The sequence below is a fragment of the Podarcis pityusensis genome, assembly GCF_964106645.2.
Source record: "Podarcis pityusensis genome assembly, chromosome: 9".
NCBI lineage: Eukaryota > Metazoa > Chordata > Lepidosauria > Squamata > Lacertidae > Podarcis > Podarcis pityusensis.
This window is the reverse complement of record NC_138034.1, coordinates 61,069,011-61,087,013: the sequence shown is the minus strand read 5'-3', so window position 1 is coordinate 61,087,013 and position 18,003 is coordinate 61,069,011. Positions and strand designations below refer to the sequence as shown.

At 40.1% G+C, this 18,003-nt stretch overlaps 1 protein-coding gene across 6 annotated transcripts in view; it reads left to right on the top strand.

Annotated features, from left to right (window-relative positions):
* The window catches only part of CCSER1 (coiled-coil serine rich protein 1), a 701,360-nt gene that overhangs the window by 277,892 nt on the left and 405,465 nt on the right, over positions 1–18,003 (top strand). For all 6 annotated transcript variants that reach the window (XM_081020752.1, XM_081020751.1, XM_081020753.1 and 3 more), the window contains one exon: positions 10,774–10,984. In XM_081020752.1, the coding sequence (XP_080876878.1) occupies positions 10,774–10,984 (211 nt within the window). The remainder of the gene's footprint in view (positions 1–10,773; positions 10,985–18,003) is intronic.

Below are 18,003 nucleotides of genomic sequence, written 5' to 3'. Positions count from 1 at the left end.
GATCAGCTCACAAAATGAGACAGCGGAAATGGTTGCAATATTATTTGAAATTAAAAAAAAAAATGGGGTTGAGTAGCAGCTGATCAGGGTGATGGGTGACTGCAAATGGTTATGAAAGAAACTGCAAAATAGTAGAAGGCAAGTTTTTTTGTGGACCTTTTTGCATCTTTGAAATGGTAGCTTTTGCATTTAAAAATGGAACATCACAAGAATTTGATGCACCACGACAGAGAACACCGTGCAAGACGGGTTGCCTGTAATGTCAACATTGTTGACACTTCAGACAGGAACATTCCTATTATTGTCATTCATGCCGCTTCCTCTGCTCTTTAAACTTTCTGAATCCCTAGTTGTTCATTCATCATTTTGTCAGCTGCTTGCTCCAGAATGTGCCCTGTGACCCTTTGTGGGTGGGTGGGCACATCTCCTCTGGACTAACTTGGGCTACACTCCTCAACAGCCCTGCAACGACAATGTTGGTGATGTTTTGGCAGAAAGTTTAATGATTTGACATTACAGACAACCTGTCTTTTATGGTGTTCTATGAAGGGTTGCACCACATTTTTGTGATGCTTGATCTTTCTTTCTTTTTTAATGTGGAGGTGACCATTCGAAAGGATATTTTGGCAGAAAGCTTTGCCTGTCATTCTGTTCTGAAATAAATTCACAATTCGTATGAATTTTCAGATGTCTGAGATGCTGTTAGGTTTGTGAACAGCAGTTTGTATTTGCGTATTTTTTAAATAAAGGTAAAGTGGGAAGTTTTGGGGAAGTATAATAGCTTAGTGGTGGAGCACATGCTTTGCATATATGATGTTTGATTTTCATTTTAAACCTGGGGTGTGTAACCTCTGACCCTCTAGCAGTGTTAGAAACTGAGATATGAAAGCTAGGAGCACCTTAAATTTAGCTTATGGGCGCAACAACAGAATGTCTAGGGACACGTTTGTATAACAAGAATACAAAGCTGAAAATGAATGAGCTGCCCCTAAAATATTATGTTCATTTTTCACATGGTCTAGTCCTTCCCCTGTCCATATGCTTAAGACAGTCTCTTCTCCAGTCTTCAGAGAGTAGCTGGAAGTGGGGAGGCAAAAAAAGGTCCTCCTCTCCTTCCACTCTTCAGTTTTAATCTGAAATCTTAAGCGCAGTACTGTGATCAGAGGTCAGAAACTGCTCACGCTAATGAAATTCCCTGTCGCAAAATGTGCCTAGAACAATGGGAGTTTCGAACACTGCCCTCTAGATGCTGCTGGACTACAACTCCCATTATCCCTGGCCATTGACCATGTTGAATAGGACTGATGGGAGGGCTACAGATTTTCCATCACTGTTTAAGTATTTTAGGCTGCAGGGCAAGGAAAGACCTGTGCTTGAGACCTTGTAAAGGCTGCTGACAGTCAGGGTGGACAGCATTGCGCTAGATGGACCAACAACCTTTACTGGATACATACAGTTACATACAGTTCAACACCTCAGCTGCACTGTAGGAAAATAGGAAATGCATATATTCCATTTTGATACTGTATCAACGTTAGGAGAGTTTACTTTATAAAAAGGTTATACATAACTTGTGCTTCTCCATATAACATTTATTTCCATCTACCCTCTCCCAAAGCTAGACAGATCAACTAAACAATGTCTTTTTAAAAAAATCAGTTTATCTGAATCTGATTTTGGTCTGTCTCTTGGTCCCTTCCAGCTCCACAATTATATGATTCTATGTTTCTTTGGAGTCTCACACAGTCCTAGGTTCTGTTGCCCCCCCCCCCCCCCCCGCAAAGCCTTACTGAGATATTATCAAGCAGGCCTCCCTCATTTTTCCAGGTCTTACAAACTCAAAGGCTACCTTTTTAGTCTTGGTTACATTTGTGCCTGTCTGAGGTCCTTTGTGTGATATTTATTATCTTTCCACAGGTGCCTGTAAATATTGCTTCCTCCAAAGTATACCTGGGTGGTAATTAATAGTTTGAGCCAGTTTGAAGGAAGGAAAATTTGACATGTAGCAATATAGGCAGCAAAACCTTCTGTTGGGTTTTATTAACAGTGTCAAAACCCCATGTTTTGCTAGTTGTTTTATTTAGCAGAATATGGCATACATTATGCAAATTCAGATGCTTATTGATAGGACTGCATGTTTCCTGCATGCTTTGTTAAATAATAATCAAAGACTAGTGCAAACCATGAAGTTGTTCCATTGGGGGAGAGAGAAGCGCTAGGTTTCGATCTTTTGAAAAGGAATTGTCAAGTTAGCTGTATTTTTTGTCTTCAAATCCATTAAAGCTCCTCTTTAACTGACCATAAAACAGGACTTCACATAAAAGCTCTTTTAACAATAACATTATCTTCTTACTTTTTTTATACGATCATGAAATAGGATGGTTTTTATAGATGCAGTTTTCTTCCTCACCGATTAATCAAATTACTTATATTATGGATGTGAGGAATCTTCAGCAATTAGACACAACTCTTCTACAGTGAAACCTGTCCCTTTCTTTTTTACTGACTTTGCCATTCCATTGTCTCAGTTATTCATAAAAACCTCATATGATGCCTTGAATATTTTTGAGGGTGTGAACAGGAATTTGCATCCAAGTGCAGATTCTACCCTTTACTTTAAATGGGTTGCACATTCAGGCTGTAATCCTACACTCACAAGTAAGTAAATCTCATTGAACTCAGTGGAACTTACTTCTGAGTAAATAAAATACCCTTGCAGTATCTTTTGGATTAAGCTAGGTTAATTAAATTTATATATTGCATCCTACTACAAAATGTCCTGAAGCAATTTACACCAGAGTAAAGGTACAGTAATAATAATACATAAGCATGGTCACACTTTGGTCAGAATACAAAGCATTTGGTTGCTAGTGCTGCTCAAATGCCTTGGGAAAATAACAACAGAAACCAATCTGTGGATTAGTTTTTTGTTGTCAGTGGGATGTACACTGAATGAGCACCCTCATTTTTTACTCCCACTCGTAGAAGTGTTTGTGCATCCAGTTGTTAACAATCCCTTCATAATAGAAAGTAAATTGGATAGAAATGGATAAAAAGTGGATTTAGGATAGGGAGACATGAGTCAGTCAATTTTGGTCAGTTTCACTTTTACCCATTTTCAATCATGTTTGTTCCATTCCATTTTGTGTAATAACATAAGCAGAATTAGAATTGTATTCATTTATATTACAAGCATTTCTTCCCTAAATATGGATGTTATATGCATTTCTTTGTTTCTATTCATACCTCCCTAAATATTCATGTGGTACGCATGATAAATATACAGTTTTGTATGCAGTTATATATGTGTATAGATAGAGAGATAGATAGATAGATAAATAGATAACTGCATTTGGATACATGCATTAGTCTGGGAACTGTGAATTAGGTCAATTCTGCATTGAAATGCAGACTCAATTTGGGATAACCAATGGAAATACAATATCCGTGGTGGAAAATGAACCATGCTGGAAATAGTTTATTTCACCTCCTGAGTGAAGTAGGGTAAAGGGCTGAAATAACTTGGGCCTATTTACACAGAAATATGTACCTCTGAAGTCACTGCCAATTCAGATTACTTTACCTGTTGATGAAAAGCAAACTGAATTGAAAGAGAATCATCAATCTCTGGCAAGACCAGGAGCTCCTGACATGACCTCTTTTCTGACCCTGAGTAAGCAACCCAGTTTTTATTTTTTGATGGATGGAATTCATTGCTGTCAGAGGTAAGGCAAGTGGTGTCCATTTCTCCAGTTTAAGAAGGGGTGTTTTTTTGGAGCTTCAGCAGTGAAGCAGTTCAGACCGAGAACTTATATAATTGCTGGAGGCTCCACCTGTTATTGGCTCACAGACAGGCCTTGATTCAGGTGGGTGCTTACATGTACTTCCCCTGCCTCCCAAAAAGCCATGTGCAGTTAGCTGAGCATTTTGCTAGTGACCAAAAAACCTCCTTCTGGATTACCATCAACCCTGATCTTCTCGCCCTAGGGATGATGGTTAGGTCTCAGAGTCAGCCAGGGCAACTGCTGTTGATACTTCCAGTCTTGGACCACTGATACCTGGGTGCAATGTAGGGGTTGTCATTTTCTTTGCAAATTTATTCAGTGAGGGGTCTTAAAATATGTTTCCGGGTAACTCAAATCTGATAATATTTTTTGACTGGACAACATTGATAAGCCAACGTTTGTTGAAGAAGCACATAAACTGCTTTTGGAAAACCTTCTGAAAATGTCCTGGTAATACAAAATAAAAATAATATTAATATATCATATAACTGCAAGTACTTGGCAATCATTTTTAATGATTTCTATACAATTTTACACATACATTCTACTTGCCAAGCAAAACCAATTTATATTAATTTAACCAAAATAGCTTTTGAATTCCCAAGTCATATCACAGTTTTAGCACCCCTCATTTTTGAAAGTTGAGAAATTCAACGCGCTCTAACAATTTAACAGTTCTCAAAGTTGTTGGCAGTCCAGCAATGTTTTTGAGGGCTCTGTTTCCCCTCCAAGGAAAACCCAGGTTTCAGGGCTGCTCAGGACTGATCTCTGGCAGGTATCACCAGAGAAAGAGCCTTCTTGGATGTAGTGCTCATTTATGGAATTCCCTCTGCAGTGAAATAAGTTCATGGCACCAGAATTAATGTTTTGGCATCGAGCTATTTAATGGATTGTTATTTTATGTTTGTCCTGTAAGCATATAAACAAAATAAATACATAATAATGGGTAGAAAGAGAAACATGACAGTTTCCAAATAAGCAAGATAGTCAGCAAGAATGGGTGGGTGAAACAGTGAAATTTATTCTAAACAGGAACAGTTATTTCAGAACAAGCATGTTAGGGTAAAAACCAGAAACCCAAAACTCTGAATCAGGCAAACCAGAACATGGTTTACTTTCTGCCATGGGAGACTCAAAGGTGGATTTGGATGCTGAAAAATGGGAAGGAGTAGAAAGTGGATGACTTGCATTGCTTGTTGTTTGTGTTTCTTGGTGACGATTACAGAATTGGAAAATGCAACACACACACATGCCTCTTTTCGTGAGATGCATGTTCTTACTTTTGGAGTCATTAGTCTTGATGTATCCTTGCTGTTCATTCCTGTTCTTAGGTTATATGGATTTTTCTACTCCATCCATTCAATTGCTAAGCGAGCCTAGGCATTTCTTTCAGCCTGTATATTCCTTCGGACAAATGTTTTCTCAGGTTTTTCTCTCTAGCAACGGATCCACTTAATTAATTTCTGGTCTGTGTTTTAAATCGGACCATGAAAAGGTCATTGCAGCACTTAGAGTCTAGAAATGTGTGTGGACATTTTAATTAATGCAGTAGAGACCATTAAAACAATAGACTTTAGTTCCATGGGTGTATTGAAAGAATACTTAGACAGATTAGGACCAAGTAGAAGTTTTTTTTTTTTTAAAGAACAGAAATGTTCCATATCACAACCTGATTAGTGCAAGAATGGCCAACAAGTTGTCCCACTGAATACAAGTTGCTGGGATTCCGAAGTGGGGAAAGTTCTGTTGCACTCAGGTTTTGCTTATGAGCTTCACATAGGCAACTGGGTGGCCACTGTGAGAACAGGATGCTGGACTAGATGGGCCTGATCCAGTAGGTCTCTTCTTATTTACCCTGCGTTGTTGTCTGCAACCAGTCTTCTGGGCTGAGTTCTTTGTCATCTGGGCTTCTTCTGATGTGTGAGGAGACTCTTCAAACTCACACATGCTGGAACAATTTTCTGCTTCTACTTCAATATGATGAAAGACAGATCAACCAGTATAGTGTTAATATTCAAGATGGTTGGAAATGGAAAGAATTGAAGGACTGGAAAGCTGGAACTGCAGAGTGCAGAAAGTTTTCTGTTATGCTCAATTTAAAGTTGTTTCATCAAGGCCTTTAAGAATGTATAATGTGGAAATTCTTCCAACTGTTTGGACATTTCTTTCCTCATGCAAAGTCTTTGATTGCAAGCGTCAAAGTATTTGATTGCAGGAGGATTTCATCAATGGGTGGAAAACTGCACAACGATTTATAAACAACCCTTGCTTGGGCCATTATAGAGTGTACATTTGTGTGCAGTGTGTGCACATGCATACATGCATATTCTTCTTTTTTTAACCTGATTTTCCTCCCAGAGGTGACTTTGAAAAGTCACAGCATGAAAATTGGCAATAAATGATGCTCAGTGCTAAAAGCTGTAAAATGTCAAATAACATGCACCTTACCCCATACTATGCATTTTAATCATCTAGCCTGTCTGTCATACACATTTTCAAAGTATTAGCCCTTAACAAAAAGGAAAGTGTGGAGAGCTGGGAAAGCTGATACACAAGCCAGTTAGACTTGGTTATTTGGACTTGGCTTGATTTAACTCCATTGACTTCAGTCAGTGGAATGAAATCACCATAATTGAACTTGAATTGGTTTCTGGATCAGAATGTAAATTGGCTTAAATCAAATTTAGTATTATGGAAATCCAAAGACCTACAAGGGAGAATGAGGGAAGAGGATTCCACAGTAAAAGATGTGAGGTTTGTTGATAATGTAATATCCATTTTTTTAAAAAATAAATAAATCACATAACTGGACCCATTTTAGAAACATTTGTTTTGTGGCGTTGTAGTGATGGCCTGGTAAATGTGAAGTCCTTGTAGGGTGGGGGAGATTTGTGCCATGGTGTAAAATCAGTATAATAATTAGAAGTGTAATATAATTATAAGTGTAATCCTATACAGACTTGCTAGGAAATAAGCCCCACTCAACTCAGTGACCCTTTCTTCTGACTAAACATGAAGATGTTTGCACTGGATAGTTAGGGAGTTGTGTCTGTCTAGAACGAGACTGCAAACTACTGCCCTTCCTCATTGCAGTCATGGCAGACTCCTTCACTTCAGACAGCCCTTGCCCACAGAGAACACTGTACTTGTTTGAATCACTTGGAGTCACCCCATGCTCATACAAAGAACCAGTAGAAGTGTGGAAAAGAAAACTCTTCTCGTTGGAACAATCTGAACTGACTGAAATAAATTACTCATGGATGATTAAAAACCTGGGCTCTGTTTTACCCAGACACTGGCATACTGCAATTAAAGTGCTGCAAATTGAAATTCTTCATTCAGCCCATGACAGCCAACCTGTATGCAACTTGTTGATTTGCACCACCACTTTAGAATGCTGTAGAATCTCCTAATTGGCTATTTGCAGCCTTTCTTAACCCCACAGATGTCTTACTTAGGCATCTTTTTTGTGGTTCAGTCACAGAGTTAATCTGCAGACATATGCCACTCAAATTCAAGAATGCCAAGGTTTAGAACAGTGCAGGATTTTCTGTGAAGATTGGTTTTGTGGATCACCTTGCTGTGGTGCATAATTTTAGAAAAAAGTAGATTGCCATCATGAGGGTAGAGCCTCTGTCTGATTTTACCTTGTGCAGTCCTTTGATTGGAAAGTTCTTTGGAAATAATAAATATGCTTCTTATTAAGATTTTGGTTCGGGATTTTACCATCAGGTTACTGCTTAGGAATCACTACAGTATTCCTAATCTAACTAAGATTTTATCTAAAATTCTGTTTGGGAATGAACAACTCTGACATAATACCCACTGTGGCCTTTTGATCTGCTGGTAGAGCTTTTCTGAGGCAGACCGTTTTGCTTGTCTCTCACTTGCTAAGCTGGTGTCAAGAAGTGAAGGCACTAGGAGCCCATTGTTTGTACTCCAGCTCATTCTCCTGTGGCTTTGTTGCAAGCCCTGCTGATGAGAACTAAGAAGATTAAGCTAAGTAATCTTTGAATCTTGGTGTCAGTGAAGTTTAAATTCTTATAAACTGTCAAACCTCATAAATATGAGGATCAGTAAGAAGGAAATAAAAATCCAGAAAGAGTGGCTTACTTATTTACCTACACACACACACACACCTGTAAAAATTTCAGCAATATGATCTGATGCTCAGCTTTTTGGCTGACATAGGAAAGTCACTGCAATGTAATGTGCCATCTCATTTTGATTTGGCATTGCTCCTTAAATATATATATATTTGTTCTCTTTTCCACCCCCCCATTTACTCTACTTTTGATTATCCAGTTTTCCACTCCTTCAAGAAAGCACCTACAAACTTGTGTCGACTATCTTTTTGCATGTTGAGTATGTGCCAATGTGCAACCGTATGCATCTGGTTAGGATGCATGAGAATACGTGCCTGGCAAGAGGTCATGGCTGATTGTGCTATGAATTAACCTAAAGAGCAGAAACAGAGAATCTAATTCATGCAGCTCTTGGTGGGATGAGGGGTGTAGGGAGAGGAAGAGAATGGATCAGAAATACAACATAGGGTGGCCGTCTGTCTTACTTTACAGAAGAGAGTCCTCTTGTTGAACTGCTGTCCAAAGAACCTTACGAAGGGAAAACAGGGTTCTTGAACTTGCCTATCAGTAGTCAGCACCTGGAAAGCAGTGAGTAAGAACACAGGTCACCTTACTTAGAATCATATAATCACAGAATTGCAATGCAGGGAGAAGCAGTTGTTCCATACAGGGATCAAACCTGTAAGTTATCAGCACCACGCTCTACCACGTGTCTTCCCTGCTATGGTGAGATGTCTGGGTTTTTGTTTTTTGTTTCTTAAAAAACACTATTAGTATCTATGCATATAACTTGGCATGTGCAAATATGTGCCCACTTTTGTTTTTTAGTTATTAGATATTTCATTTGCTTATGGAACCAGTTGTAGGCATTGCTCCACCCCTGCTTAAAACATAAAATGTGGAACCACGGTAATAAGGAAATACAACTGATGACATACAATTAAGCTTCACTGACACAAAGATTTTCAGATTATTTTGTGTTTAATCTTCTTAGTTCGTATCCACTGTACTTGCAACACTGCCTCAATATAATAAGAGTTTCAAAGTGTGATTAATATCCATGCTCTTGAGGATCATGCCGGGTGGGGGGGGGGGGATGTGCAGCTAAAGATTGAATGAGGGACTTTTCAGTAAATCCTTGCACATGTTTTACCTCCAAACTGCTGATAGAAAACCAGCACTTATTTAACATTATTATTACATTTATATCCCACCTTTCTTCTTTGGTGCTCAAGGTGCCATACATCGTTGTCCTCCCATTCCTCTCTCTCACAATAATTTAAACTCTTGTCATGCTTTTTGTCCTTAAAACTTGGCGCCATTCAAGTATTCATCTCCTCTTGTCCAGGGCTTAAATAGTGTTTACGTTTAATGATTTAAAGTATAGAGATACATTTTAGAGTGCATAAAGGAATTGTATTGTGCTCTTTGAAGACAGATCCAAGTTCAAGCAAATTGAACTGGTATCTTCTCTAGGTCTTTCACATCTCCTTGAACAAAACTTTTCACTGCACTGATGTTTCATCTTATCAGGTTATAGAGCTCGCTTTACTTAAATAATTGGTCTTAAAATAGGGTCACAGGCAACCTACATTCGGTCACACCAGGGGACACCACCTAATATTTTATTTTGTACTTTATGAGGAAGGACATGATAAAGTAGGATGATAGAGGGCTTAGGTAGAGATTGGGAGGGCGGCAGTTATATTCTGGTGTATCTTGACTTGAATATATTCCCCTTTGTTGGCCTTCCATTAGGCAGTGATTTACTGTAACTCAGAGCCGGCCCACCCGTGTGGTGGGCTGAAGCAGCCTCCTCAGGCAATGGAAGCACAAGAGGTAGTGCCCCACCTGCCCCTGCTGCCAGAAAACCCCAAGAGGAGGGTGTTCTAGGACACGGCCTTGCCACATATCTTCCTCGCCCCTTGTGGGACACCCCCTGCCTCTTGCCAGCTTTGGCAAGAGGGTGGTGTCCCAGTGTTCAGCATTGCTTGCTCATCTTTCCTACTCCTAAAGTAGGGAAGATGAACAACAAGACCTAGCAGCATGTCCCCTCGCACTGTGTTTGGGTGACAGGGGGCTGTTCCGCTGGCAAGGGGTGCTGGGTGTAGTGTTGTGGGAGGGGAGACGGGGGTGGGAATCACATTCCTGTTTCGCCTCGTGGAGAAATGGTGTAAATCATCTTTCTTGCTTGGAAGTACTATTTTTCTTCTTTCCCTTTTTCTTTTTATACTCACTTCTTTACACACTTAACTTTCTTATGTTCATTTTGGATCTCATTGCCTCTAGATTTATGAATCAGCCCCTCATATTCTTAATAAGTGTCTGGATTACACATTGCAGTTTTCAGGTGTTCAGTGACACTTCGTTTCTCTCTTCTTTCATTCTTGCCTTGCTATCCATCCTCTTCCTTCCATCCTTCTGCTCGTGCTTTTGATGTTGCTTTTTTTGCAAACAGTTTTTTGTGGTTAATCTGGTTACATACTGTACAGCCCCTTAGTTTTTATTAAGATGCTTAAGACATTAAGATGATGTAGCAGGTTGGGTTACCGGTGATCTCAGATATGAAAAATTGAAGCTAGTGAAAGCCAGTGTGGTGTAGTGGTTAAGAGTGGTAGTCCCGTAATCTGGGGAACCAGGTTCGCGTCTCCGCTCGTCCACATGCAGCTGCTGGGTGACCTTGGGCTAGTCACACTTCTTTGAAGTCTCTCAGCCCCACTCACCTCACAGAGTGTTTGTTGTGGGGGAGGAAGGGAAAGGAGAATGTTAGCCACTTTGAGATTCCTTAAAGGGAGTGAAAGGCGGGATATCAAATCCAAACTCTTCCTCTTCTTCTAAATTACAGCATTCTCTCCTGAAAACATTAGCATTGCAGCTAATGATCTTAAATTATATCTTGACAGGAATCTTTCTCTGAAGTTGTCAAAGGAAGTGGATCGAGGAGAAGCGAGGTGCCCTCGTGTCAGCCAACTGGCTAGCAGCCCATCGGTGGAGTGGCCTTTTGCAGCCATTGAAGATGGTGGAGGGATGGAATCTTTGCCCTTCCGACTGATGATGCAAGACTGTACAGCTGTCAAAACATTACTTCTGAAAATGAAGAGGGTTCTCCAAGAGGTAAGGGTTTAAATGACTGAAAGGCTGCTGTTTTTCTATGTTAATGGTGATGGAAAATACCAGAACTAACTACGGGAGGTTGATATTCTGACATTTGCTTTTGCAAACTATTGATTTATTGATTTAAAAAACAAAATGTCCATAGCTAAATTGTCCATAGCTGTCCAATCTTGATCACGATGCTTCAAGCCCCTGTAATACATTGACTTTTGAGAAGAATAGAGGGAAATAAAGTGCTCTTGTTGACAGCATGATAAAACAAGATAGAAAACTGAAAGGGAAAGGGAATTGGAGGAGGGGTTAAGATTGGATAGGAATTTAAAGAGAGATTAACTGGTAAGTAAAATTTAATGGAAGCAGGCTGACTTCACTGACAATGGTCCCTGGCCACATGGAACATTCATTGTACATTACTGTTCGTCACAAGGCAAAGCAGTCATCTGATCACTGAGCCATGCGACTAGATTGATTTCCATCTGCCTCAGATGTTGGCATTGTTTTTAAACACTCTATCAAAGAGCTTGAAATCGATCTGGTCACTCAGAAGAGCAATTGGTGAGCTGTGTAGCAACTGCTTCCATTGGAAACTATTTTGTGAAAGAGATTATGCCCTGTTTCAGCCATATGGTTAATGTGATGTATATGAACCTACTTGTACCTCTTCTCTCCACATGGCCGAAAGATCTGCTTCTGTTTTCTACTAAGCACAGTTTATTGTTTCTTCTCAATCACGGATGACAGTCAGCCATGGTTTATCCAAACTAGCCAGAATCAGAAACCACAGTTTGATCTTGAGTTGTTTGGTCATATCATAGATCAAACTCACTGCATTTTTGTTTCAGTATGGACATCATGCCAGAGAAGACAGAGAAGGTTGCGGGGAGTAAACAAGCTTAGTTTAGTTCATGCAGAACTAAGCTTTCATTTAATATTGTGTTCGGACACAGCTGATAGGAAATCTCTTTCTACAGAGGTAGATAGCCGTTTCACAAATTAAAGTCAACACTTGATATTGCAGTTATTACATGATGAACATGCAGATATTGAAACAGTTTATATTGTGGATTTCCCCTCCATTATTCATATTTTACAGAGCATGGAGAAATTACTTTTATAAAATTACTTTTACTAGGACTCAATTTCTTGACTTTAAGAAAGCCGACTTCATAAAACTTAGGAAAGTGCTGGGTGAGATCCCATGGACAATAATACTAAAAGGAAAGGGAGTTCATGATGGCTGGGAGTTTGTTAAGAGGGAGATAGTAAAAGCACAACTTCAGGCAATACCAATGAGACGGAAACATGGAAGGTGCCTAAAGAAGCCAGGGTGTCTATCTAAAGAACTTTTAACTGAGTTAAGATTAAAAAAGGATGTATACAAAAAATGGAAAAGGGGGGAAACCACCAAAGAGGAATTCAAACAAATAGCCAGCACGTGTAGACACAAAGTCAGAAAAGCTAAAGCACAGAATGAACTCAGGCTTGCTAGAGAGGTTAAAAGCAACAAAAAAGGCTTTTATGGGTATGTTCGTAGCAAAAGGAAGAACAAAGAAACAGTGGGGTCACTCAGAGGAGAAGATGGTGAAATGCAAACAGGGGACACAGAAAAGAGTGAACTCCTCAATGCCTTCTTTGCCTCAGTCTTCTCCGATAAAGAAAACAATGCCCGACCTGAAGAATTTGGAGCAAATGATTCAGCAGAAGAAACACAGCCCGGAATAACTAAGGAGATAGTACAAGAATACTTGGCTAGTTTAGATGTATTCAAGTCTCCAGGGCCAGATGAACTGCATCCAAGAGTATTAAAAGAACTGGCAGATGTGATCTCAGAACCACTGGCAGTCATCTTTGAGAATTCCTGGAGAACAGGCGAAGTCCCGGCAGACTGGAGGAGGGCAAATGTTGTGCCTATTTTCAAAAAGGGGAAAAGAGAGGACCCAAACAATTACCGCCCAGTCAGTCTGACATCAATACCAGGGAAGATTCTGGAGCAGATCATTAAGCAAACAGTCTGTGAGCACCTAGAAAGGAATGCTGTGATCACCAATAGTCAGCATGGATTTCTGAAAAATAAGTCATGTCAGACTAACCTGATCTCGTTTTTTGACAGAATTACAAGCCTGGTAGATGAAGGGAACGCAGTGGATGTAGCCTACCTTGATTTCAGCAAGGCATTTGACAAGGTGCCCCATGATATTCTTGTAAAGAAGCTGGTAAAATGCAGTCTTGACTATGCTACCACTCAGTGGATTTGTAACTGGCTGACTGACCGAACCCAAAGGGTGCTCATCAATGGTTCCTCTTCATCCTGGAGAAGAGTGACTAGTGGGGTGCCACAGGGTTCTGTCTTGGGCCCGGTCTTATTCAACATCTTTATCAACGACTTGGATGATGGACTCAAGGGCATCCTGATCAAATTTGCAGATGACACCAAACTGGGAGGGGTGGCTAACACCCCAGAGGACAGGATCACACTTCAAAACGACCTTGACAGATTAGAGAACTGGGCCAAAACAAATAAGATGAATTTTAACAGGGAGAAATGTAAAGTATTGCACTTGGGCAAAAAAAATGAGAGGTACAAATACAAGATGGGTGACACCTGGCTTGAGAGCAGTACATGTGAAAAGGATCTAGGAGTCTTGGTTGACCACAAACTTGACATGAGCCAACAGTGTGACGCGGCAGCTAAAAAAGCCAATGCAATTCTGGGCTGCATCAATAGGAGTATAGCATCTTGATCAAGGGAAGTAATAGTGCCACTGTATTCTGCTCTGGTCAGACCTCACCTGGAGTACTGTGTCCAGTTCTGGGCACCACAGTTCAAGAAGGACACTGACAAACTGGAACGTGTCCAGAGGAGGGCAACCAAAATGGTCAAAGGCCTGGAAACGATGCCTTATGAGGAACGGCTAAATGAGCTGGGCATGTTTAGCCTAGAGAAGAGGAGGTTAAGGGGTGATATGATAGCCATGTTCAAATATATAAAAGGATGTCACATAGAGGAGGGAGAAAGGTTGTTTTCTGCTGCTCCAGAGAAGCGGACACGAAGCAATGGATCCAAACTACAAGAAAGAAGATTCCACCTAAACATTAGGAAGAACTTCCTGACAGTAAGAGCTGTTCGACAGTGGAATTTGCTGCCAAGGAGTGTGGTGGAGTCTCCTTCTTTGGAGGTCTTTAAGCAGAGGCTTGACAACCATATGTCAGGAGTGCTCTGATGGTGTTTCCTGCTTGGCAGGGAGTTGGACTCGATGGCCCTTGTGGTCTCTTCCAACTCTATGATTCTATAAATTTCCTAAGATGATGTGAAGTGGGTGTCTAATCTTATTCTGACTATATGAGTTCAGAAACTACTCAGTTTTTCAAAATTAGAACAAATATAGAACCAATATCTAACACTTTTTGTGGATGTTATCAAAAGAGTCTCAATATTTGCATGGTTGTATCAGGATTGTAGCAGAAGGAGAGTTAAAGGAGGACACAGGCATTATGCTGCCGGAAAGCTATGAGAAAGGACACCAATGCTCCAGTTCCACAACTCCCCCCCCTTTCCCCATCATAGCTTACTCATGATCAAGAGTATATTCATAAACATGAGGGCTAGTATTATAAAAAGAGAAGATCTCTAGAATCTGAACCTGATCATAGATTTCAACAAGATCAAGGGAGCTTCCCAATAGCCAGACAGGTATTTATTGTGGGACTGGTGTTCCTCTTTTATGCAAGTTTTTCACAGCATCCATTTGACGTCATTATCATTAGAATGCCAGCCTGTATTTTGCCTCCATTTAATATTGATTTACCCTTTCATGAGGAAAATCCTATATATATTTTAAAAAAAGAATCAAAAGCACCACTTGCCACCTACCCGTTTGCAATATCAAAACCGCCTGTTTACCGTATTGAACTCCTGTCCAGAAGCACCTCAACAGCTTTTTATTTTGGTGATAAGATCTGGCATTTTATATGAAAGGAGCTTTTAAGAGATTGGTACATCTCTCTGTCAGCCCAACAAATATCACAAATGACTGGCAAATTAAGAGGCAGTTATCAATTTATTAAATCTCTCCAGATTTCTTTAGCTAACCAAGTTTGTAATTAACCAGTATATTGTTACTGATTTATTCAACGTCTGCATTTAAAGTAGTCACTTCTTTTTTTTAATCAAGTAATTCATGCTGGAAATGGGTATACATGCTGCTTTAACATGCATTGAGTGTGAATTTTACACTAATAATAATAATAATAATAATAATAATAAGGCATCAGATTCTGATAGTAGTGTAGTCGGTTTGGCAGTCAGTTTATTTCTTTTTAATGTTTGTCTCCCATTTACAAACCAAACAGTTTGCCAATATATAGTTCACTATTTTGGCTTTCATTTGTAGATGCAATGTTGATGAATGATGGCTGTGAAGATTTTGGGATGGGCTGACATTCCTTATGGAAGTTAAAGATCTTCCAGCAAAATTCAAACCATTGTAATAGTTTGTGCTACTTGTTTTTCTGCCAGGCAAACTGTCTGAACAAAATATCTATTAAAAGAGACTTAGCTGTGGGTGCATTACAGTGCCCGCACCAGCAATTACTTCTTCATGAACTGCCCCAGGCAAGTGAATGTGACCACAGAATCGATCCACAGGAAGAAATAACCCCCAAATATGAAACTCTCTTTCAAATCTTCTGCCCATCTCTCCTTGTAGTCTACTGCAACTTTGTTGGTAAGAAGTGAGGGTGAACTAGATGAAGTGATCTGTGGCACAATCCTTTTCACGCTTACTCAGGAGTAAGTTCCACTGTTTTCAAGGAGGCTTCTGCCCAGAAAAGTGTGCACAGCATTGTAGTTTTAACTGAGTATGTGAACTATAAGAAAAAGAAGAAGTAGTTGTGTGTTTGAGGGAGGGAGAACAACAAGAGAATATCCTTGATACCAAGACTTTCATGGGTGCAGTGCAGAGTTTTGTCATGCTCAGCTTCCTTTTGAGGTAGCCCAGGGATCCACCAAAATGTCCTTTGTCCATGCAACAGTCAGAAAAGATGCATAGGCAGTAAAACATTGCTTAGTTACAAATAGTAAAAGTTTCTAAACTATTGGTATAGAAAAAATACTAGTTTCAGACTCTGTTCTGGTTTGAAATGAAAAAGGCTGGTTAAAGCCATGTCTTGGAACAACCAGCTGAGAGCTCTTTACATACTGAAATACACATGGAGAGAGAGAGAGAGAGAGAGAGAGAGAGAGAGAGAGAGAGAGAGAGATATAACAAAGTGGTGTCCCATTTCCTCACAAAGTTTGAAGTCATGGCATTGGCTAAGCCTGACAGGACAACTTAGTCTATGGTTTATTCTCTCCATGCACTAATTAGATTCAAGCATGCTAGAGTTGTATGAGGCTGGAACCCACACCTTTGTTGTTGTTGTTTAGTCGTTTAGTCATGTCCGACTCTTCGTGACCCCATGGACCAGAGCACGCCAGGCACTTCTGTCTTCCACTGCCTCCCGCAGTTTGGTCAAACTCATGCTGGTAGCTTCGAGAACACTATCCAACCATCTCGTCCTCTGTCGTCCCCTTCTCCTTCTGCCCTCTTTCTTTCCCAACATCAGGGTCTTTTCCAGGGAGTCTTCTCTTCTCATGAGGTGGCCAGTGAGCACTCAGGGCTGATTTCCTTAAGAATGGATAGGTTTGATCTTCTTGCAGTCCATGGGGCTCTCAAGAGTCTCCTCCAGCACTAGAATTCAAAAGCCCACACCTTTAAGCATGGTTAAACCTAATGGGCGACATGCATGAAGAATTAAAGCTTGAGAGTAGCAGGTTGAAGGAGAACGAAACAGCAACATCTGCCTGCTAAATGCCAGGCTCACACCTGGGTCTTAACTTCTTCTCCAGCCCCTTTGACATATATATTTAAAGGTAGAAAGCATAATGATGTAGTTGTTTGCCTACTTAAATGCTTAAGTGGCTAGAACAGCACAAAAAATAAAGTAAAATCAGCCCAGTTAATTCCCACCATCATTATCTCAATTGTCCATTATTAATTTGCTATTGTTGGCCATAATAAAGCAGCCAAAATGAGCCAATTCCCCAACCGAGTTTGCTGTGCATCTATTGTTGCCTCGGGCTCGTCATTTCAAATACACCTGAGCTTTCTTGGCAAAAAGAGCTGATTGTCCCAATAAATTGGCATATGTTGGAGACTGCAGTGCAAATAATCTGCAAGCAACCGGAAGATGTTTCACACACACAAAAGTCCAGGAAAGTGTGGATTACACTCCGTCCTTTCCATAGCCTGTGAGTAATTTTGAGCTAAATGATGTGCTGCTTAATGACAGCAGAGATAAAAATGTTCCTGATAATGAGGAAGACAAAGTTTAATAATGTTAATGATAACAAGGCTTCTAATGAGTTCTCCAACTCTGTTAATAAAAAGCAATAGGAAGTAGAAGTGGGATAAGAAAGGAGGGCACTACAGACAGAGGAGTTCCCGACCCATGTTATGCAGTAATTGAATCTCCTAACAGCTTAATGGGATTGAAGGAATTAAAATGTCAAGTTGTCAAACATAATTTTGTAATGTGCAAAGCAACACTAACTATGTGTGCAAGAACTTAAAAGTAACTCTGTCCCCTTTTTGGACTTCATCCATAACTAATGTAGATTTAAAATGGGATTGTGCCACATGTTAATATGTTTTACTTGTTCTCTCGTTTTGCGCTTCCCTTGTTTTTGGTCCAGAAGCTGCTGTATATGCAGAATGCAGCCTCCTGGCTGCTACTGGGAGATTCCCATCAACACCTGTTTCAAGATCTAAACTTGCTGTTGGAATTCCTTCCCTATTATCATTTAGCTAGTACCACTGGTACTTTGTTCAGATTCCTGCTCAAGATTCTTAAGACTCTTCATTATCTTAAGGCTTTTCTGCTTACACAGGGATTTTCTGGTGTGTAGCTCAACCATCGATTATTGTGTACCACTGTCCAGATGTTGACTTAAGTATTTATAGTCTGTTTTATGGATGTGT